The 23,788-nt window shown below is 39.6% G+C and overlaps 1 protein-coding gene across 3 annotated transcripts in view; it reads left to right on the forward strand.

The window, feature by feature from the left end:
- Positions 1-23,788, forward strand: part of TMEM63A (transmembrane protein 63A) — a 49,175-nt gene that overhangs the window by 12,453 nt on the left and 12,934 nt on the right. Inside the window, exons 9-27 of one of the 3 annotated variants that reach the window (XM_054193724.1) lie at positions 50-158; positions 559-629; positions 1,086-1,166; positions 1,787-1,910; positions 2,268-2,401; positions 4,767-4,904; positions 6,689-6,842; positions 7,604-7,710; positions 9,407-9,493; positions 10,132-10,194; positions 11,211-11,373; positions 12,499-12,604; positions 14,567-14,734; positions 18,142-18,257; positions 18,637-18,699; positions 19,305-20,813; positions 21,481-21,623; positions 22,156-22,509; positions 22,873-23,057. In XM_054193724.1, the coding sequence (XP_054049699.1) occupies positions 50-158; positions 559-629; positions 1,086-1,166; positions 1,787-1,910; positions 2,268-2,401; positions 4,767-4,904; positions 6,689-6,842; positions 7,604-7,710; positions 9,407-9,493; positions 10,132-10,194; positions 11,211-11,373; positions 12,499-12,604; positions 14,567-14,734; positions 18,142-18,257; positions 18,637-18,699; positions 19,305-19,475 (1,855 nt within the window). In that variant the 3' untranslated portion in view covers positions 19,476-20,813; positions 21,481-21,623; positions 22,156-22,509; positions 22,873-23,057. Of the gene's footprint in view, positions 1-49; positions 159-558; positions 630-1,085; positions 1,167-1,786; positions 1,911-2,267; positions 2,402-4,766; positions 4,905-6,688; positions 6,843-7,603; positions 7,711-9,406; positions 9,494-10,131; positions 10,195-11,210; positions 11,374-12,254; positions 12,314-12,498; positions 12,605-14,566; positions 14,735-18,141; positions 18,258-18,636; positions 18,700-19,304; positions 20,814-21,480; positions 21,624-22,155; positions 22,510-22,872; positions 23,058-23,788 lie in introns of those variants that run through there. The other 2 variants (XM_054193723.1, XM_054193725.1) reach the window with 2 other exon arrangements.

Below are 23,788 nucleotides of genomic sequence, written 5' to 3' on the forward strand. Positions count from 1 at the left end.
GACAATTAGTTCTTCCTGTTTCTCATATTCATAACGTTTTGTCCCACAGTAATAATCTTCTTTGGCTGCACACAGTTTTTGCTGTTGTTTACCTGATTTTGACTGTTGTCTTCATGAGACATCACATGAAGTATGTCACATATAAAGAAGAAAACATGGTAAGTTTCTGTACTGGGGTGAAAAAAACACCATACAGCATGTTTGCAAGTGGATAATGCTAAAAAAGCAGATTGCTAAGATGCCTCCTGCTTGCTAGAATGTGACATAAGTGTGAAAGAATTCACTGAAAGCAAAGCTCCACTGAGTGAGTTGTGAAAATGGATGGAGAGAAGCAGATTGGGGAGGGATCTGTGAAATTTTGGTGTAACCTGTTACCAATGTAGAAGGTGAACATGGTGCTGTCTTGAATAGATGCAGCTCCCATCAAAATCAGAATTTCCTACTTTTTTTTCCCCTCTACAACACAGCTACTTGTGCTGTGTCACTGCCTTCCTCATATTCTTGTTTTCTCTTTCATGGTGTGGTTCCTCAAAATTAGAGTTGCATTTTCTCTTGCAGGTTAAGTGCACATTGTTTATAACTGGTCTTCCAAAAAATGCAAAAGAAGAGACAATACACGGCCATTTCACGTAAGTTCCGTGCTTGAGTAGCATCATTACGAACAGGAGGTTTAAAGTTGTCCTAGTCATTTTACCTGCCCAAGCAGAAATGTTATTTGACTTTCGCACAGTTCAAAATTCGTATTATAGTATCCATCTTCTAAAAGGATATCTTATTCCTTAGACAGAATTGAGAAAAGACTATATTTCAATAAAGTTAGTTAGCTGATCTTAAAATTAGAATCTAAGAAAGTGGTTGTATCCACAATTTCCATTTATGCTCCCACGTGGCCTTTACTTGGGAATAATGCTGCACATCTCATATTAAAGTAACTTTCATTAACCGTCTCTCTGGAAGTCTCCACCCTCTGATACCTCATTCAGAAATGAAATGAGTGATTGAGATGTCAGTCAGACATCAGTGATGCTCTTTGAAACAGTTTCTTCATTGTACTTTGTGTTCTTATTGTACTGCTTCCTTTTCAGTGCTGCCTACCCAACCTGCACTGTGCTGGAGGTCCAGCTGTGTTATGATGTAGCCAAGCTTATTCGTCTTTTCAAAAAAAGGTACTTGTTTTTGTAGTCTACCTGAGTTTAGCATAATTTTGGGAATGCTTTGCCAGTCCTTAATACACATATACCAGTAGTACTAAGTTTGCGCATATGAGAAATTAATTCTACTCTTAAAGTTCTTGTCTGGACTTCAGTTAGATTCAGCTGTGCTTTAAAGTGAGTTGTAGGGTTCAGCCTCTTTCATGTGGGCGTGAGATGTTGTGTGTTGCATAAGATAAGCTTTGACTTGCTGATTATTTATTTATGAGTGTACTTATTTAATTATTGTCAGGCAACGCAAAGTGGAAAACCCAACTATTGAATTAATGACTCTGGGACCCTGCTTCTTTGTCCAGACGTGCTGATCATAGCAGAAAAAAGTGTTATCTTCTGGGCTATACATTGTTGGTTTTTTCCTGGAATCTCACTACAGGCATAGGCTGTATAATGCTATTACAGACTTGAAAATAAATTATGCCAAGTAGCCAAAATAAGGTATATGAATATAACTGTTGACTGATTAATTTGTTGTCAGTCTTAGACATAACTTTTATCTCTTGGGGATTATATTCTTCTTAAGCTTGATGCTGATGCTGTTCTCCTGCAAAATGTTATGGATGTATTTTTCTGTCCAGAAAACAGGCAGAAAAAAGCCTGACTTACTATGAACACCTGCATCAGAAGTATGGCAAGCGGGTCCAAATCAACCCTAAGCCGTGTGGTCAATTCTGCTGTTGTGAAATGAAAGGATGTGAAAGGGTAAGAGATTGTGTTCAATTTTAGTTATGGCTAGGTAGATTATTAGAATAGGGGAGAAGAATTTTTCTGTGACATTTTGTTGAGCTCCAGAAAATTCTTTATTCATTTATTGCAGATAACTCATCCGTCATATTCTTGCACTCTACAGAAAAGGAATTCCCCAAAACTTTTGAAATGTAACTTTAGTGCAAAAATTGAAAAACTTCCCATTTGTTTGTCTTTCCATTGTGACCTGATTTGTAATTTGTGGAAGTAGTATGAGGAAGAGACACTATGGTTTGTGTAAGCTGTATTTTAATGAAGGTATTATCCATCTGGTACTTGGCTGTATGTAACAGTCATCAATTTCCTGTACAGGAGGATGCTGTAGATTACTATACCAAAGTTAGAAATGAACTGATGGAAGAGTATTCAAAAGAAGAACAAGCTGTTCATAATAACCCACTGGGAATGGCTTTTGTAACATTTCAAGAGAAATCCATGGCAACCTAGTAAGTTTTGTCTGCTGCCTTGTTTGTTCTCTTTTAACTATAATAGTACAACTGATCTGTTTGTGTCGCTTGTTTGCTTATGTTGGTTCTTCTTCCTTTCTCCTTCTCCACCATCCTGTGGATATGGTCTGCTTTTGCTTTCTGGTAAGTTTTCCTATAAGTGTGTATTTAGCCTCTATGTTTTGAGTGAAGAAAATATCGAAGGGATTGGACTGGGATAAAATATCAAATGTCTCTGGACATTTACTGGGGTAAGGACCCTCTCTCTTCTATGTGGATCCAGTCCATCAGTGTAGGTTAACAGTAGGACAGACTAATTGGCTCTTGAATACGAATTAGTGATTTCTTCATTTTCTACCGTGCCAAATGGTCCAATTACCAAACTCTCACAGTGGGTGCAAATTACACTGCTAGTTAGTCATCTCAGCGAAGTAGAGTCAGTGACTGACCTGGCCATACGTGATAGATACACATTATGTATCTCTTACCTGTTATTGTAGATCTATGTGTAGGCCTAATATCAGAGGTTGTTCAGTGCTTTTTACTCAGTCATTTGTAGAGAAAATGCATGTAGCCTCTCATTTTCTGTTGGCATTTCGTGAACATTTTTTATTAACACAAAGTGGGTACAGGGAAGCAGAGTAATATTTGTATTACAAAAATAACACATCATGCTTTTTTATTATTCTTCATAGACTCTCAGATTTAAATTGTCTGCATTCTTTTCACCTTCAAATCATGTTAGAGAGCCAGTCTTTCAGGATTTTTTTCAAGGAAGTCCAGGGTGTAAAACTCTTGCAAAGATTGGAGATGCTGAAGAAAGCTTTGCTTGCTGCTCTTGAACTGAATAGTGATTATATGGTGAAATCTGCCCCCCTCCTAATTTTGTAATGTTACAGGCCATATTTATAGAATCTAGAGCATGAAATAACATTTTAAGATGTGAAACTGAAAGAAGATATAAGCACTTAAGTTCCTTCCCTATCTGCTTGTTTGTCATATACGATATCGATGGGATAGTCTCTGGGCGTGTGTTCTGAGTTGCACTGCAGGTATCTCTGAGCTGATTTCAAGAACTGAAAATATTTTAGTTTGTTTAGCTTGGAATTGATGCAGTGGACATCATTCTCTGGAAAACTAGATTAAATTACATGTGAAACTGAGGCTACCGTCAAATTAGGAAGTTAGTAGCAGTTATTCCACGGAGCCCTGAAATAGGATGGGAGGAACAGGAAGCCAGGACCGAGGTTCATGGAGTCAGGTGGTTGTAGAAGCTTGGTTAATGGTGGGACTCGGTAGTATGGCTGGTAGTGCTGAAGCTTGCTCTGTATGTATTTTTAAAAATGAACTGTCAAAGTATAATTAACTTTCTTGAATACTTGCTGCTGCAAGATGCTGGCAATTTGACATCACTACTTGCGTTCTGGTAAGGTAAAGACTTGGGGTTTGGGTGAATTTTTGTTTTGTTTTGTTTGGTGTTCATGTGTGTGGTTCCCTGTTTTCTTTATGTTAAGAGCACAACTGAGAAACAAGCATGTTCAGGAATTTGAGAGTCTACCTCTTCAAATATAATATATACTGTTTCCATGCTAGTGTAATAGGGCTTATCTGGAGTGGAGCTTCTTTTACGCAGTTACACACACACAGTTGTACTCTCTCTGAATACATGCCTAGCGCTTCTGTTGCTGTGTTGTGAGAAATCTTTGAAAGCATTTATTCTAGACATGTTTAAATTTTGTTTAAATACGTTGATTGTCGATCAACTCTAATATTAGAAGGTAAAATCAAGTATTGCGATTATATTAGGAGTTGGTGAAAGAGAGTAATATTTTAAATTGTGGGAATACCAGTGTGGTAAAAATTTTTCTGAGAACTGGTACTCAAGGCAAAATTGGCTAGTTTTGATACCAGTGTAATGAAGTAGGCGTGCAGACTAATCCTCTAGTCTGCTTTGATTTGAAAACAGCTGTAATTATGTAAAGGGGTGTTTGGGGAACTGGCAGTCTTTATTTTTATTTTTTACAATACTCTTGGGCTTTGATTTTATTTTATTTTTTTTAAATACTTTTTTTTTTAATATGAGTCACTGTGGTTGGTTGTGCTGGTGGAAGTACTGAACAGTTCAAACCGAGACTGCTTCTTGTTTCCAACTTTGCACATCTCAAAGACCTGTGGTAGTAACTGTTTATATGATAGTCATTACATACATAATATAATGTTACATTGTTGTCTAAGTACTGTCTTGATATCTGGTTATTAAAAGTAAAAAACCTGTATCACTATGCCCAGTCTTTCTCGTTACTTATACAGTATTTTCAGGTGTAAAAATTTGGAAAAATCCTCATCCTCTTTTTCTTCCTTACAGTATTCTTAAGGACTTCAATGCCTGCAAATGTCAGAGTATTAAATGTAAAGGAGAACCCCAGCCATCATCCTACAGCAGGGAGCTGTGCGTGTCAAACTGGGAGGTTACGTACGCTCCTTATCCTGAGAATATTTGTTGGTAAGAATTCTGCCTTGCATCCACTTGTTGATGATATGGTGAAGAATGGGGACAGCAGAAGGGAGCTGAGCGTGTTTTTCTTTAACCCTAAACTTAAGACTTTACGTAGTGTTTGGATGTGGCTGATTTACATCTTTATTTCCGTTACTGGTGCTCTTCCTTGATCTTGGGGAGGCCTCTCAGAGGCTGACTAAAGTTTGGCCACCTGCAGTTCCTGTTAACTAGAAAAAAAAAACCAACAAACAAAAAACAACCAAAACCACCCCCCGCCGCTCCCCATCCAGCTTATTAATGTCTGTGCCTCAGTGTTTCCATTTTTTGAGGTTAGTGCGTATCTACTATTGAAATTAGGAGGAAGCAACTGGATGTTAGTGCTGAGTGTTCTCCAAGTATGTATATTTTTCTTGAGTTGCCACATGACAAGTATAACTTGCTCCACTCTATGAACTATGGTCTGTCTTCTAATATCTTTTTATTAACCCAGTAAATTTCCCAGACTTTAACCACTGCTTACAGGAGTGTGTCAGAAAATAGATAAATGCTTTTTGAATTAAACTGTTTCTGTGCTGCCTTCTGTCATGCTTATAGGCTAAAAATGACTACTTTCCAGTTGCTTTGCAAGTAATTTAGGGTTGGGTCAATATAATCCCCTGTTCATATAACAGTAAATTTGTTGTGACACTTCTATTGCCCAAATCAAAACTGCAAGTGAGACACACATGTACAAGTTGCTGTATTTTGCATGTATGTAACTTTTTTTTTTGAAAAAAAAGTACACTTTTTTCCTAATGATTTTAATATAAAATTCCTGTCAAGGTGACTATGCCATCTGTTTCTAATAGTTAAGAGGTTTTCTCTCGAACTACAATTCTGCAGTTGGGAATAAAGTACAGAATCTTTAACCATGAAGCAAACAACCATGAATCTTAGCTGTGTCTTTTGAGACACGAATTAAAAATCTCTTGCAAGCTGCTTTCCAAATAGGGTCAGTTTAATCTGCCTTTTTCATGAAAGGGTTCTCCCGTGTATGCACGCTTCATTTCATCTTCCTTTTTTCAAGCACTGTCTTATGGACGCAGGAAATGATTGTTGAGACTCTGTGGGTTGAAGCACTTGCAGAGCTTTTATGAATTTGCCAAGTTACTTACCTAGGCTCATAAAAAGAGTTGTCGTAGTTGGGGATGCCTCTGTATCCCTGTTTTGTCTGTTCTAAGTATTTGGCTTTGGCTGTGGTTCAGATCGTTCCAGTCCTTTTGGGAACCATTTCAGATAGCATTTAAGAACTTTACCTGTTTAAGACCTATGGGTGCTGTTTTAATATGGCAGGAATGGATGCAGGGTTTTTAAATTTAATTTTTTTTTTTTTTCAAATCACAGTTTCTTGGTAGATTGATTCTGCCTCTGATAGCTATTTTCCTTGCAGAAATTCTCTGTATCTTCTTCTCTGTCTCTTCTTGTTCTAACTTAAGTACTTCCGTGTTATTAAACAGTGGAAATATGTCATCCCAAACGTTAACTACATCAGACATTGTGTTAGTGTTATGAAAGACTAAATATGTTCTGCTGCAAGTGCAATTTATGTTATCATCCAAGAAAGGTTGCACAGTTTTCTTTATTTCTAATAGCAACTGGAAATTGTGTAGTGCTTTGTTATGTAAGTTTTGAGGCTATGAGACTAAAGATGAATTTAAAAAAAGCAGTGCCACCTGTTACTTGACAGATAGTATATATTTCTTTAACAACAATTGCTTACTGCTTCTTTTTATGTCCTTTTTTATTTTCAGGAAAAATCTTTCAGTGCGTGGACTGAAATGGTGGTTTAGATGGGCTTGCATTAATTTACTTCTTTTTATTGTGCTGTTTTTTCTTACGACTCCTTCCATAATCATCTCAACCATGGACAAGTTCAATGTCACTAAACCAATTCACTACCTTAATGTGAGTATCACCATATGTTTGGATATAGCTATGTATCAGACCACAGTGTTGGTAAACTGATAGATGTATAGTAAGACAAGCAAAAAATGTCTATAAGGTAAATTCAGTTAAAATTCTTGGGATTGCTTTACGAAACTCCTGATTAAAAGGCATATGTCCAGAATCAGGACGTTAGTCCTCTTTTGTTCCTTGATAGTAGGCTGAAGTAATTTAATCTGAAACTTTATATTATTTTAAATGTCTTGTTTGTTTGTTGTAAAAATTTGCGTTCCAAATTTACATAATTCTAGATTTTGTAACCAAAAAGCTTTGCCAAAAATGGAATTTCAAGTCCAACTTGTATACTGATTTTTATGATGAGAAGGTGAGAATTCAGGTTTTAAACTACAAAGTTAAATGCCATGGTTTTATTTTGCTGATTGGATTCAAAACAGAACAGCACATATATCTGGTCCTACTTTTACTGCAGCTGAAGTCTCTTGCATACTGCTCATGTTAAATGCTTCCCCAAGCTAGGGTAAGCTACATAAAAAGTGCTTGTGAGACTTCACTCTCATGGAATTTAATTCCCAATCCTATTCTTGTTTTTTGTCTTGCACGCCAGTGCTGAGCAGTTACTAATTTTAAGACTCTATCTGAGTATAGTTTCCACAGTCCAACCTGCTATGATTTACAAAAAGCAAAATATTGCAGCCTCTGTTCTACCACAGCTGCATTAAAATGTTTTTAATACTTATTCTTACTTTTTTTCCCCCCACTAGAATCCCATCATCAGTCAGTTTTTCCCAACACTCTTGCTCTGGTCCTTCTCAGCTTTACTACCAACAATTGTCTATTACTCAACTTTGCTGGAGTCCCACTGGACAAAGTAAGCAAGACTTTTCTTGGTTTTGGCCTTATCAGCTGAGTTACTAAAACAAATGGAGAAAATGCTTATCTTTCTTGGAGCTCTTAGATCTGCAGACCTCTCACAGCAGGGAATGTTGTCATCTTCTCTTTCTAATGTTATAACCAACACTTTTGAGTTCAAGTAATTTGTAATGAATACAGCAAGTGTAATCTGATGACATGATTTACGTATGCTGCTTCTTTCCTCTCGTCTTTCTGTTTAATCAGGAAAAAAAAACAGTATAAGCAGCCTCAAGGGAAGTAGCTTCAACAGGAGCGCAGGAAGTGCCTCTGATCCCATAACTAGCTTGCTCTCTGGAAAGACAGGAGGTGTGGGTTTGGATCTCCTCTAGGCTGAGAACATCACAGAACCCCAGAATCCCTTCATCAGAAAGTGCTCCAACTGCTGGGGTGCTACTTGTAAAAAGGGCATCCATCTTTTTGCTGTTTTATGTGAAAATATTGTCTGGATGTAACTCTTGGTGCGCAACTTGGTTGCTGTTGGATATTGTTAGTGGTGACCTGAGAAGACCTATGAGACCGAGGCCCAGCAGATATGTTGATGCAACATTTTCAGATACAACCGGTGCACTCGGAGATGTCAAGTGCAGTGACATGCTGCTAACCTGGAGAACTCGGCACAGCTTGGTTGGGGGTGCCAGATTTCATCCCTGTTTTACCGACAGTCAGATAAAAGCATGATACTGCACACTGAATCTCAACTTCACTCAATCTTTTACATAATGCCAGCAGACACTTTAGATGCTTTTTTTTTTTTAATATTCTAAGGTCAAATTTTTTGGATTCTCTTACTTTTGTATCATTCCCTTGTAAGACATTGTGTCCAGAATCTACTGCTTATTCATCAAAGTTGTATGCTTTTTGTCAACTCTTTTTTTTTTTTTTTTTCTTTTTGGTAGTTGCACTACGTGCATGAACTTTGAGCCCTTCTCAATCAGTTGAAATAGTTTTCTAAAGTCACTAGTGATTACAGATCTGATTTCAAGCCTCGGTAGAGTTATACTGATACATTCCACAGCGCCCAAGGGCTACATGATCCTATAATAAAACCTCTGTGGTTTTAATGCCCTATCAGATACCACCTTTAACAGTCTGAATTGTTTATAGCAACTGCACTTTTCTGGCAACAGTGTGTCACTAGATAGATGTTCCTGCTACTGTAGTAGGGGTATAGCATTAGTAATGTCATGTTGTTCCCAAAGAGTTGACACTTGTCAAGGACAGTCAAGTAGCTTGTGTAAGTGTCTGGTTTCTTGGCAATGGTGCCCTTGTATGAACTGCCTAATCCCTCTTGGCATAACGCTTGAAGAGTTGTTTGTTTACAAGCTGTTGCGAGATGTGAGTATCTTTGGATGAGAGACTGGGTGTGATTGTCACACATCCCCTTGCTTGTGGTGCACACCTGTAGTGATGGTAATCCAGAGTCTGGATTAATGTTCAGAAATGTTTTCCTTGCCTGAGAAGATATAGAAAACTTGCTTGGTCCAAATTAGTGAATATCTCAAAGGTGTTTGTTTTGTGAGTATCTTGTAGCAATGTGATATGGATTGGGGAAGCTGGAAGTCTGATGGGTGCTGACATTCTCTGGGCAAGATCCTTCATGTGTGAAAGTCTTTTGTATGAGTTTCTTACTTGGTGAATTTTTATGTTGGTAGATCTGCAGAGAACAGAATAATGATGCATAAAGTCTACATATTTTTGATCTTCATGGTATTGATTCTGCCCTCCCTTGGTCTGACCAGGTAAAGAGTCATAGTTTAACAGAGTAATGTTTTTATCATATGAGACAACTCATATGATAAAACTGTTTTCTAGTTGCTAGTTGAAGTACGCCCACTCCCTCCCGTGTGTATGATTATATTGTCATTATGCAGTAGATCTCAGTGTTCATCTTTCTTCTGAGGACTCATAGCCCTTAAAGTTTCCAAAGGCTGACTTTTCTTTTTGCAAAGAAATTTAAGACCTTGTAAGATCAAAGACTAATAGAAAGTCGCCCATACTCACCATCATAGCTGAGAACCCAGTTTCCTGACTAATGTCTTATACTTCAGTTATAGTTGTCCTTTTCTTTGCACCTTTACAGTATTTGATCGTTTCCCTGGCTAACCAGGTAGCATATATTCGTCATATGTATATAATAACTGCTAAAAATGAAACATTAAAACTTTAGTATGAAGTAGACGTTTCTGTTTTGTTTGATTCTGTATCTCTTTTCCTATTTCTGACTATCGGTAACTGTGATGAAGCTAAACTAGTGGTCAGATTATTTGGTCGGATTCTCTCTATCCACTATCCTGATCTGAACTACTTAAAAAGAGAAGCAATGTTACACAGTACTAAGCTGTTGGAGACTGAATTACATTAACTGTCTTTCTTGCAGCCTGGATTTTTTTTTCCGTTGGCTGTTTGACAGAGAATCTTCTGATTCTGCAGTTAGGCTGGAGTAAGTATTAGCAACTGTTTGCTAAAGGAATACTTAGGACTTGGGGTTTTTTTTGCTGTTGAGTAACCTTGGTTAGTGTTTATTAAAATTTGCTTGGGGATGGTACCCTGTGGGATGATGTTGAGCTTCTGAATAAGGGGAGGAGAACGCAAGTGATTTTGCTGTGAAGAAATCCATACTTTTTTCCTGCAAGCTAATGTATGCAAACAGTCAACAGAGACACAGTTATTTTCCCAGAACCTCACAAATTTTGTAGAAGATAAGAAAGGACAGGATGATGGAATATGATGCGGGTGAGAGGAGCCCAGAAAATGCACTGAGGATTGTTGCGTATCATGGACAGGGGATCTTCCCAAGGATTACAGTGAGACCAAATAGCAGCAGCAGTTCTCTTTCTGTAATCCATTGACTCTTGATTTTTTAAGAAACATGAATGTTTTTCACATCAGCATTGCAAATTTGCAGATATTGGTTATTATAAGCTCTTGTGACTGCGGGTAGAGGGAAAGAATAGAATGCAATTATTAGGACATAGTTAGGTTTCCAAATGCTGTTTCAAAATCAGTAACAAGACGACAATTAGGAGTTACTGAGCTTGGAGAGACAATTATTCTGTTGCAGTCTTATCTCATCTTGTCTCAGGTTGCTGTTGCAGACATCAAATGATGCTCTTGTCTGCTGTCAGCCACCCATCAGACTGCTGTATCTTTCTGTGAACAGTTTATTCCTCAACCAAACTGCAACTCAGCCAGGTTCTTGCAGTATACTACAGTTACTGCATTTATAGCTACGTAGCTATAAATATATATAAACTAAATAAATATAAAATAAAAAATATATGTAGCTAAATAGATATAGCTTTTTCAACAAGATTATTGGAAGTCTTCTAGCCACTTCTTATGGTGTCCAGTGCTTACCCTTATAGTAAGATGTTTCAAAGGTGACAGGGATTTATTGTATATATGCTGTATTTGCTTGTCTACTTTCCAGTCAGCATCTGATGTCTTTCCTTGCAGATGTGTCTTTCTGCCTGACCAGGGAGCCTTCTTTGTCAACTATGTGATTGCCTCTGCTTTCATTGGCAATGGGATGGAGCTGCTGCGCCTCCCTGGCCTCATCCTTTACACCATACGCATGATAATGGCCAAGTCCACAGCAGAAAGGAAAAATATTAAACAGGTATTAGAGCCCCTCCTTAGCAAGAGGACATTAAATGACTGATCCTTATCAGAAACAGTGGGAGCCCCCATCCTTCATACCATTAACTATCATCTCCTGTCTTTTTTTTTTTTTATGGCTTTTGTTTCACTCATCCGTGACAGGTTCATACTCCCTTCATTTGCAGCACAGATAATGGGGAGGTATTTATTCAAGTCAGAGATGGTCAAAAATCAAAACCCAAGCTCTGAACTTCATGTATTATTCTCTTCATAGCTCCAAGTCAGAGTTTTATGATTTGGATTTTATAAGATAATTCTGTTTTTTTTATCTTGCTCTCTAAACTTCAGGGGTTTTTAAATTCAAATCTGTCTATAGTTAGTTTCTTCTGTCAGCCTGCTGGTGTGTACAACTTACTTTAATCTGAACATAAACCCAGCAAAATGTATACTTATTGTCTATATTCCATTTTAAGTGGTGGACTTTCACTTCCAAGTGATGTGTCATCTTGGAGCTTGAAATTCCAGGTGTTACAATGGGAACTTAAGCCTGTATACAGCTGCCCATGTTCCTCTTTTTCTTCTTTCTTTTTTTTTTTTTTCTTTCTTTTTTACTTTTTGTGTGGGTGGGTTCCATTTTTAAAAGATTCTTTTAAACATTCACTTCTGTTAACTGTTGCGTATTACCCCTTGCTCTGGTTGAAGTGATTTATTTTGATTTCCTCATCCCAAGAGGAAAAAGTGGGAATACTGACCGCACCAAAGCTTTGATATTTTGAACTTTCCCTACTGGGAAACCCAACACAAGGAACAGTACAGATTCAATGGAAGCTACAGTGAGATGAAGATGAGTTTGGCACAATTATTTTCTGCCATGTGGTTTTAAGTAGTTGCTTCTTGTAGATGAAAACAGATTCCCTGAGGAATTACTTCAAGGCTATGAAAGAAGCAGCATGTTTTCTGTAAGTACCGATGCTTAAAATGCATAACACTTCATCTCTCTAAATACATCATTTGTGCCTCTTAGGGAAACAGCTGATCTCTCACAGGGAGAGAATAAGAGAAGGTGAACTGTTGCTTTAGTGAATCTGTTCGTAAATCCTGACACATTGATAGATAGTTTTGGGTGTTTTGTTTTTGTTCCTAGCAACAAGCATTTGAATATGAATTTGGAGCAATGTATGCCTGGACGTTGTGCGTGTTCACTGTCATCATGGCCTATAGCATTACGTGTCCCATCATTGTCCCATTTGGTAAGTTTTCCAATGAGCTGTGGGCACTGCGTGAGCGAGATGAGGGCGTGCGGGAGGTTGCGAAGGCCCAATTCTGCATTCTTATTCCAGTTCAAATGCTGATAACCCTTAGGACTTGGATCTGAGTTTCCTTCCCTTCTTGTGGAAAAACAGGGCAGATGATGGTGAATTACTTACCTCTCTTACTACCTTTAGAATTTGAAAGTACATTTAATGTCTATTAGATGCTTATTTTATTTCTCAAGTTTGAGTGTATTAGCTCTGATGGTGGTTTTTAATAGTGAAGTGTAGGAGGTTAGGTAGGTTTGGAGATGAGGGGATGGATTATTTTTGTCTCTGAGTTCTTGAGGTCTGGGAGAAGCAAGCTGCAGAGGGTACCCAGCCTGGAGGTCCACCTTGAGTAGCCGAACATGACTTGAGACATTCTGATCCCCAAATGCTTTAGGCACATTTGAAATAACTTTTGTCCTAAAGTTTGACTGATGTATGTAAAATGAAGCATGAAAATAAGCATGTTGATCCAGTAGCAAGAGACTGGAAAACTATCTGTGTTTTTGCTACTGCAGCTCTTCTGCAAACCATTTATCTAAAATTCCACATCCTGAATGAGAATGAAAAAAGGGGCTGTGGTCACCACTGTGCCATGGACAGCTGTGTGCTCCATGGTCCTTCGACATTAGGGATGTGACATAGCAACATGCTGACTGCTTTGCTGGGACATGGTCTTGAAGAATGCCATAGCTGCCCTTTGACTGGAAAAGGAAATGCTGTCTACTGTGGCAAATTTGCTGGCTTAGAGAACCAGTTAAGTAGGAGTTTGGGGCATGTGGATGGAGCACAGCTGCCCTGTGGTGTAGATGGAGCTGCAATCCTACAGGACTCCTCTCTCTCTGAGTCCCAGACCTCCTTTTTCTAGAATGTTTCTCTTATTTGGTTGGTTTATCTCTGTCCCATAAACAAAACTTAACATTTCTGCCTTACGTTGCCTATGTATCTGGCTTTGACTACTTTTCTTCTTCTTGTACCAGCCGTTAAATCCTACATTGGTACGCAAGAAATTAGCAATTAGCAATCTGTCTAGAACTCATGGACAGTTCTCCATCTTTAGTGACTGTGACATGATCTACATCTTATTTTATTGCATCTTTCATTCACAGAGATTCTGGACTGTCATAAGAATTATGTATAAAGAATCATTTCAGCAGCTACAGATATTTCCACTCTGGAAACGTGTTTATCAGTCATAAGTAGTGCTAAATCATTTTATATAATTGGTATTTTCCTTTTCTAATGCAAAATTTTAGAGAGCTAGATAGAACATAATTAACTAAATTAGTTATTGTTTAGAACTGGTTTTAATCAACAGCCATATTATTGGGAGAGTGTGGCCAATTTTTTTGTAACAGCGTACTTAATATTTGTTTACGTTTCGTTTTGTGTGCAGTTGTAAGTGTCTAAATGTGCTACTGCATACCAGAGCTGTTGCAATTCATGGCTGTCACAGCAGTAACTGGCTTTTTTGTGGGGGGATAAGATATAGTTGACTTGAAATCCAGTCATGAATCTGTTGAAGGCTGAGAAGGGAGATGTTAAGCTGCTGTTAGACCTTTATTCTTTACCAGTACAGTGGTGGAGGAGTTACCACACCTTCCCTACTGGCTTGGCCTCACGTGCCAGCACTAGGAAGGAGCTCTGGGCTCTCTCTGGGAGCACGAGTGGTGCTACAGAGGAGTGTGTGGAGAGGGGGAGGACAGGGAGACCCCGGGGGTCTTGGGCTGGGGATGCAGCAACCATAGGAGCAGGCTGCTGTCATGGAGCTCTACCCCATTCATCTTTGGGCTGTATCCACCATTGATACCTGGGTTTTCGGTCACTTTTTTAGCATAGATCTGCTCACAGAATTGCTCCTTTTTTATCAAGTCTTCAACAACCTATCCTTGGCTCTCCCTTTTTTCCTTACAGGTTTAATATATATACTCCTGAAGCACATGGTTGACCGTTATAACCTTTATTATGCATACCTTCCTGCCAAGCTGGAGAAGAAGATGCACTTTGCAGCTGTGAATCAGGCCCTTGCAGCTCCAATTCTCTGCCTTTTCTGGCTCTATTTTTTCTCATTTTTGCGGCTAGGTAAGTATTACCTTTTTCCACCTAGAAGCTGCTTCTCTGTCTCTTGACAGCTTACCTAAATTACATGTGAAGTTTCATAGGCTTTGTGGGCTTTTCTTTTTGCTTCCGTAAATAGGGAGTCATTGTGGTCATATCTGGTACTGAATTATACAACATTTGCAGCTTACAGGAGTTTGCATAAAGTACTCTGATGGAGATGGCTGATATGTCAACTTAAAACTGTTAGCATGGAGCTTCGTATTTCTTCATTTTACAGGAGATCATGTGTTCCCTAGATCTGTAGAGTTTGAATTGGACAGTTGGGCTGTGGAGTGACAGACAGTAAAAATCATTAAATAAAACAAAAATCTATTCAGAATTAGCGCTTTCTATTAAGATGGTCTCTGGCTTCGCTACCTGCATTTGTGTAGTCTGTGCATAAGTTTAATGTGTCTGGGTGAATTGGCTATTGCCTCTATTGTACAGCTGTCATTTAGAAAAAACTGCTAAAACGTTGGCTACTGCTACTAAGAGCTGTGCTCTACATTTTCTGTCAAACTTTACATGGAAGACTGCAGTGAGATGGTGACTCTCCTCCCCATGTTGTAATTTAAAAACTCATGGTTTGTGTGTAATCTATTTTCAAAATAGGGATGTTCTGTATTTTGCAAATACTTGGCATTGATAGATTGGCTGTGGTGTACTAACAGCTTTGACAGCGGAAAAGGTAGGCGATAGCTTATGGCTTTTTATCCATGATATAGGAGGAAGCATTTGGCATGGAACAGGGATGATGCTGGAAGGAGCTGAGCTTCCCTTCTTGGGAAGGAGGCCCTTGGCATCTATCTGTATTTTGCCTCTTTTCTGCTTTCACAGCACTGATGGCAAATGACCATGCCTGCATTGTGTTTTTCTAGCATATCAGTAGTAAAAAAGATATTGTTGGCAGACTGACATCTAACTTTAGAGATGGCTCCCTGTGGTTGTAAAGGCACTTGGAACTCTTGCTTCAGGCTGTCCTTGGATTTGAGCAGATGTCCCTGCATTACCTGTATTTCTGAGAGCTTGTTTTTTCCCTTGTTTTGAGAGCTGTCTTTGCAACCAGGAAGACCAACAAATCTATGTCCTCTAAAATAACAGCAGAATTTCTAGGCCATGCTTTAGAAGAATCCACTCCAAACATGCAGCAATTGATGTGCCTCTTTAATTGTTATGAAGGAAATCCTGGTGTAGTAAAAATTAAATCTTTATAATAACGTTTTCTAGTTCTGCATATGTGGTAAAACCATCATTTGTTGTGGAACTTAGTAATGGGAAACACAGACCAGGTTACCATGTTTGGCTTGGTCAGTATAGAGGATCCTGTTTACGGGATGTCTTCAGTGATTTGTCAGTGCATGGGGCAGTCTAGCCAAGTGGTGTGAGTCTGAGAGGTGGGAACTTGAGATTTTGATTTCATTGCTGCTTCTTGTGCCAAAGAGAAGGAAGGAGGGGGAAGAGTGCTCTGCTTCCTTATCTGCAAAATAAATCAGTTTATGGTGTGTAAAGCTTGATTGCTCAGTCATTGATTTGCATAGTTTGCCTGGTATATTTCAGTCTGGTTGCAAAGTACCGTGATAATGCTCTGTTTTCTCACTCATTATATTATTGTTAGGCTGAAAGGACTTCTATCCCAGTTCTCAGTCAGGACCAAGTATCACTTGACTGCGTACAGAAGGTGATAGGCTGTACTGGTGTCATCTATTTCCTTCTCAGTCGCTGTTTCCTTCCTCAGCTCTCATGCCATCCATCCATCCATCACACACCAAAAGCACCCCTGGGCCTCTCAACAGAGGAGGCAACGGTACTATCTGCAGTTCAACCCCTGTCTCCTGGGATAGTCACTTAAGTCCCACGTTCTCTAGAGCTGTTGGCAGGGCAGACTGCTGAGGACACATGGCAGGGAAAACTGATCTTTGGAGATTTCTTCCCTGATCTCTGCTGTTTGCCTTGTGCTTCACACCATACATTGCCTTTGGTGTAGACATGCCTCACCAGCTGGTAGATACTGATGTAACCTACACTTAGAAAAACAACCTCTTCTAAAGGACATTCCAGAATACCCATAGGGAGGCTTTTTCACTTGCCTCTTTGGTTTGAACAGTGACGTGTTTGTGGGGTTTTTTTTTGGTTTTGTGTGTGTTTTGTTGTGGTTCACCCCACCATCCCCAAACAGATCTGCATAGGGCTTATATAGCCTGCTAAAAAGTAAAACTTGTCTGCTCTGTGCTACTGCATATGCTGGGATTACCACAAAAATATTTGAGGGTTGGTGTTGCCTGTTTTGACTAAAGAAGCTTGGAAACAGCTAGATATTTGGCTTTTTTCCTATTATCTTATTCAAGTTGTCTTTGCTGCAAAAGGAGATTAACTTCTTCAGAATATTTCCCCAGTGGACCTGAAGAATAATAAGTCACTGTAATCATTATAACTTTTTTTATACTAGTGGCTGCTAGTATGGAATATGTCCTTTACTATAGTTTTATTTCTCTCTCTCTCTCTCTCTCTCTTTCCGTCTCTGAAGAAAAAATTGCCTTTCAGCTTATTTCATGTTCACCCAGTTTCTTCTCTTGTACCTTTTCCTTGGGCTCCTCCCAGTTCTGTCCATATTTTATTGTGGCGTTCTACACAGTCAAGGCTGCTCAAGTTTAAGGTTCAGTAGCACCACATTATTTTGTATAGGTACCAGAGGCTTGCTTTCTTTTTTCCCTTCTGATGTTTTGTGATAGCATCACACTATTGACTGCTTTCCAGCTTGTAATCATCAGTTGTATTCTGTAGTGCTACAGGTTTGTTCTCCCTCATATCTACATTTCATTTTTCCTTACGAATTGTAGTTATTTACAGTTTTCTACATACAATTTCATCTCACTGTTTATTTTTGGTTGGGTTTTTTTCCTTGGTAGAGGGTGGGATCATCTAATCTATCAACGTCATTTTTGTATTTTGTTGTTGTGTTTTTTGGTTTTTTTTTTGCCTTTGAGTTGTTTGCAACCCATCTAGTTTGGTGCTGTCCTCATATTTAATAAATGGACTATGTCTATTACATTTCACAGATCATTAATGAAAGTATTTTAGAAGTGGGTCCAGAATAGATGACTGAGGGAGGAGGAGAAGAATTGCTCTGAGTCTTGTTTATCATTCAAGTATTGCAGCTGCCTTTCTTGGCCTTTAAGGAAGCTGGGGAAACAGTTTTCTCAGCAGTTTTACCAGTCAACAAGCTTTGTGCATAATGAGGTTCTCTTGTTTGTGGCTGGAAGTGGTGTTCCCAGTCCTCTAAGGGAAAAAAAATCCACGAGGTTTCTGAAAATGGGGAAGATAAAGGTTCAGGTTTTTTTTGTTTTTCCTGCTGTGTATTTTTATATTGTATTCTCTGGATATTTTTCTAGGCTTTAAAGCACCTACAACCATGTTTACCTTCCTAGTTGTCAACATCACAATTGTTATTTGCTTGGCTTATACTTGTTTTGGCTGTTTCAAGTACCTGAGCCCACTGAATTATAAGGTAAGTGATGGATACTCAACACCTTTCAGCACCTGCCTGTGTGCTTGATGTAGCACCAGCTATTCCTGCTGGTTTGTTTGTGCCTTCTTGCTAGCAGCATCTGTCCACAAAGGCTCATCCTGGTAAGATGGCTAAAGAGGGCTGATGGTAGAGGTAGGCTGCTTGGCACAGTGGGAAGGCTGTCGGTGTTAGCAGGAACTGAATTTGAGAAGAAAGAGTGGGATGGAAGAAGCATGCAAGAGGATTGGAGGAGAGAGTACCAGCACTGCACAGAGATCTCTCTGTGCAGGTTTTTGGGCGCTTACAGTCTTCGTATGTTCTTTTAACTTACCAGTTTGATATTGTCTCTCTTCCTTTCCCCACCTGTTACTGATTACAGATAGAAGACACGCAATGTGAAAGAGGAAACGACACAGATGTACCAGCCATCCCAACATCTTCTGTAAGAAGTTAAGAGTTACTAATATTCTCTTACGCTTCCTAGAAAAACTTAATTTATCACCCTGCTTATCAAAGAGCATGTGTAGGACACATTAGTTTGAATGGACTGTGGGACTTCCCATATGCGTGTGGGACGAGAGAGTTCTGCAGCTGGGCTCCTTGACTGTTCCCAGGCGGTGTTCCAGAAGTACCTTCGGCTGATGTTTTGTGTGTAGTTGAGACACGGCTACTTCCAGCAGCTCTGTGCACTGTGTTCTGGGCCTTACACCACACAGTTCCTCACAACTGGACAGCTGCCGAATGCAGTCAGTTGCCACTGCTTTGTGACTTAGAAAGTTGTGACGTGCATAGCAGGTCTTCCCTGCCATGTCACTAAAAAGGATGTAGGACTGAGGTAGAAATAGAGGTCTTTGTGCCACGGTCTACAAGTACATGTGAGCGTTGCACCAGGAAGCCTCGGTTAGGGGGCAAAAGACCTTAGGTGTTAAGGTGAAGAATGGGAAATGGATGAAAAGAAGAGTGGCGAGGGGAAAGATTATCCTGGGTGAATTATCCCAACGTTATACTTTGAGAAACGAGTAAAATCCTTAACACTTGTGATTTCAGATGTACGTCCCCCGAGTTTTGCATCCTTATTCTACAGAAAGGACGATGTTTGCCCATTCGGAGCAGCAATCATATGGCACTATGGATGACACTAATTCACAGGCAGAAGAAATCATAAACTATTCTGCTGGACCTGCAATTATTGAGCAGGCATCGAGGGGTTCGCTTTGAATGCCAAGGACTAACACAAGGTGGAGCACTTGGTCCAGGTTTACCAGAACTAATTCCCCACCACCAGCTACTAAGTATTCTGTTTTATTTACATATTCCTGCCTACAGAAGAGGTACAGAAATTATTCATTGTGTGGTCTGCAGCTGTGCTTGGAGATTAAAAAGCGGATGCCTTGGGACTGATTGTTTTCCAGGCTGTCTACATGCATTATGAAACAAACACGTTGAACACAGAGATGCTGATCCTCAGGGACTTCACTTATGCTATCTCATCACTTGCCTTATGAATTTAACTTATGCTGCATATGGATAACTGGTCACCAAAGTAAATGCAGCTATTACAGCTGTCATTTATTTATTCAAAATAATTATTTAAAAAAAATTAAAAAAACCTTTAGTATTTATAAGCCTCTTGGGATGTATTAAATCCTGAGGTGATGTCACTTTTGATGAAAATGCTGTTTGCACGGGCGCTGAGGATGGTGTGTGGGAGTCTCTCCTCCTGTCACCCGAAGTAATCGGTGTCGTTTTGACCATGTTACTTCTTTTCCTTAAAAGGGATGAGGGAGTTACTGTGCACTTGGGTACTAAAAGTACCAAAGCAAAAAGACTGGTGTAAAGAAGAGAGTGATTTATCTGATACTGATTTTAGATATTTTTTGGAGGGCATTTAGGCTGTTAGTTTCTGTTCACTTTTTTTAAGGGCCTTCCACAGTGAAAGTTCACCTGACAACAATAAAGGATGTAAACATTTTATCTTTCTTTTAATCTTGGGTCAAAAAGACAGATCTCTGGGTTTTCTCTATAGTGCCAATTATATGAACTATAAGATACTAAGTTTTTAAAATCATGTAGTAGGTGCCAATTTATTCCAAAGTACATTGTGTCAAAGTGTAACTAATAATCACCGTGCAATAAAAAATTGAGTTCAGAGAAATTTCAGGCTGTCTTGATTGTTTTATTTCTTCTTTGAATGTCTTCTTAGAATGACAGTTTGTTCCATGAGAGATGTGAATACTTTTAAGTTTCTCTAGGGGATGAATCTTGGTGACCTTTGGGTAGGAGAAGGTTTTGGCCCTTCCAAGCCCTCTTTTTGCCTGCTTGTCATTAAACTGTTAGTTCCTGAACTTGACCGTTTCTAGTGTGTCTGTGAAGCAGCGACATCTTGAGATTGGAGTAGAATTTGTGGCATAAATAAGTGTGTGCAGGTGTTCAGTGTCTTACAGGACTGCCTCCAGCTTCCCGGGACGAATGCCGAGCAGGAGGCCTGCCCAGCTGCAAGAAGAACCCTGCAGAGCTCTGATGACCCTGATGACTTGCCCATCCTGTTAGTTGAAGGTACGCTTACTCCTGATTCTTAAAAGGCAAGTGAGGTGTCTTGTCTAGTTGGGGGGGGCATGGATTTGTGTCAGACTTCTTTATGCTATCACTTCAGTGTTGCAGTTTAGTCAGAGCATTCGTGTGTGTGTGTGTGGCAGGGAGCGTTTTGATTTTAGCAATCGTGTTATTACTAGAGGTGGAATGTAACTGAATATTGTGGGGTTTATTCAGCAATCATGGCATTACTAGTGGTGGTGTGTACCCTGGACACAAACTGCCATTTAAGATCGGTATTCAAACTAGGAAAAAAGAAAACCAACAGGCTCCAAGTTTTTTCACTTGTCTCTGAGCCTCTCATACAGATGTGAGGACAGGAGAGAGAGCCTGTTGTATTAATTAGATCAAAAGTCTGTGACTGTTCTAACTCATTTCTAGCTGCGGTACCCCATCTCATACAGGTGTCTGCAGAAGCACTGGACACTTACGTGTGTACTAATTGAGGAAACAAAGAAATGATTCAGCTACCACACTTGACCTGTTTACCGCGCTGGCACTGTGGGATTTTTATGCTCTGTGGTATAGCTTACTTTTTTGAGCAAGTGACTTTGGTAATCATTGTGAGGTTCTGTAGTTATATCAAGGACGTAAAACTCTTTTGGTGATTGGATTTCCTTTTTGTGCTTAGAAGGCTGCTGAACCTTGGTAATGAAGCTCCTTGTGGCTGGCACAGGTTTGGTACAGACAGGGCCAGCTCTCCTGTGAACTTGAATGAACCCACCTCCAGTCATGCTAATGTGCTTCAGATACAGAATATGGAAAACCTATTAGGTAATGAAAAATTGCATCTTGATAAACAGTCATTGTTGGCATTTGAGGAACCAGTTCTTGTATCTAAAGGGGGAAATCACCTGCATGTTTCACTTATCAATGAGCAGCCGTTCTTGTTTGCCACTGCGCTCTGTTGCAGTTAAATTCATTGCCCTAGTTCAAGTAAAGGCTGGGATCACCTATTAGTAAATTATCACAAGACCTCCATGTATAGCAACACACAAATTAAAGGCTGGTTTATCAGCTTTACTATGTTCTGCTTGCTTACCAGTATTTTTTGGGTCTCTCTCTGAGAGCTGGAAGTAATTAGAAAACTGCACTGGCTCTAATTCATTCCTTCATGTTGGTGGATATCTCTGAGAGGATAAAATTAGATCAGCAGGAGAAACTCCTTGCATGCCTTGCTGAGCCTTAGAGAAAAGCTGAGGGATGGAAGCCTCAACAAATGTGGATATTGGCTGCACTGTATTTGAAATTCTTATTTAAAGCCGTTGCACATTCTTTACTGTTCTTTTTATAAATCTTTTGGCAGGAATCCCAAGCAAGTGGCCCAGCTGGAGTTACTGATCGTAGCTCTCAGAAGCCATATTCGCTGAGATCCAACGCCTGCTGCTTGCCTTGCATTGCTCAGTTGGAACAACTCCTCCCCCCCACATCGCTCCTTGCAAAGTCCTTCCTTGCGTTCCAGCAGCTGCCACTGGCAGTGATCCCATGGAACATGAATCCTGGACAAGTCTGACGCTCCAACATGAGTAAGCCCTACACAGTGTGGTCCATGATGGGATTCTCTGTGATGCAACTGAGGGGACAACCTCTGAAAGAAAAGTTGAAGAACGGAGCCCGTTTGTTTGTACAACTCTGCACTTCTGCCAAGACTTCACTATAGGTGATTTTCTTTTATAGTGAAGAAAATGCTATACAGTATGCTGAGACCCAAACCAAACAAAAATCAAACCAAACTTGGCTATTGTAGATATACCTAGCTCTGTGGCAGTTAGAGCTTATTCTGTGTGTATGCCCAATCTGGTTCACCCCCTGTCCTACTACAACACATCCTCAACACCCAAACGAAGATTGCAATTTCTCATTTGCATTAGGTGCACATGTTCTAATGTGCCTTGTTTTAAAACATGCCTTGTTTTCCTTTGGGCTTTTCCCATGTCCTGAACCAAAAGCAGATCTCCGTGCTGGCTAACTTTTTACATGCTTCAGTGTAGCAATAGACCATGTTCTTTCTGTCTCTTTACAGAAATCCAGTTCCCAGCTCGGCTTACCCACAGATGCTTGCAGCACAACTGAAAGCCTGTCTCACATGTCATCTACAGATAGTTCATTTATTAGTGTTTGGAAGCCTTTTATGCTTTTCAAGAAGGTGGGGTTGTCCTAGCAGCAGCAGACCACAGAGTTGTTCTCCTGGCTCTCGGCAAAAGTGAGGTGAGAAGCACAGGAAGATTTGGGGAAGAGGGGTCTCTTTCTGTCACAAAGACAAACCCAGTACATTGAGTACAAAGAGAAGATGCACTTCAATGTCTCTAAACTGCAACAATAGAAGGAAACACACACTTTTAACTCCAAATGATGGCCAGGGTCATAACTTTCAAAGAGGACATGTGTCTTATCTTTTTAAATTGGCCTCGCAAATTCCTTCTCTGTCTAATCTAAAGACTTCTCGAGTGATTCTGCTTGTCACCTGTCTCTAACAGCTGCAAGTGCCTGTTTCAGATATTTCAGAGGTACAAAAGTTCTTCTTTCCTTCTGAGGACAGCTGTCTGACAGATCAAAACAGAAAGGAAATGACCAAAAGTGGAGACACTGAAAATTGAGTCATTATAATGGAACATTCTTCCCTGTAATTTTTTGGTTCTTGGGATAAATCCTGGCTCTTGCCTTGTATCTGACATCCTATTGATTAGGCTGTAGCATCTCAGCTGCAGCAAGTGCAACCTCCCAATTTTTCTGTGCTCAAACCCAGAGCTCCTGGGTTATCTTCACTGGTTCGTTGTCAGCAGTCTGTAAGCCTTTGTTGTTTGAAGAGAATGTGTTTCAAGATCAGCTGTCTTTCTATTGCATGTACCATAATTAGCTTTTAATTCTTTTGATGACACAATGAATGTGGCCCCATGAATTAACTGGTGTAGGGTATGAAGCTGCTTCTCCCTACTCAT

Source organism: Rissa tridactyla, chromosome 3 (genome assembly GCF_028500815.1).
Source record: "Rissa tridactyla isolate bRisTri1 chromosome 3, bRisTri1.patW.cur.20221130, whole genome shotgun sequence".
Taxonomy (NCBI): domain Eukaryota; kingdom Metazoa; phylum Chordata; class Aves; order Charadriiformes; family Laridae; genus Rissa; species Rissa tridactyla.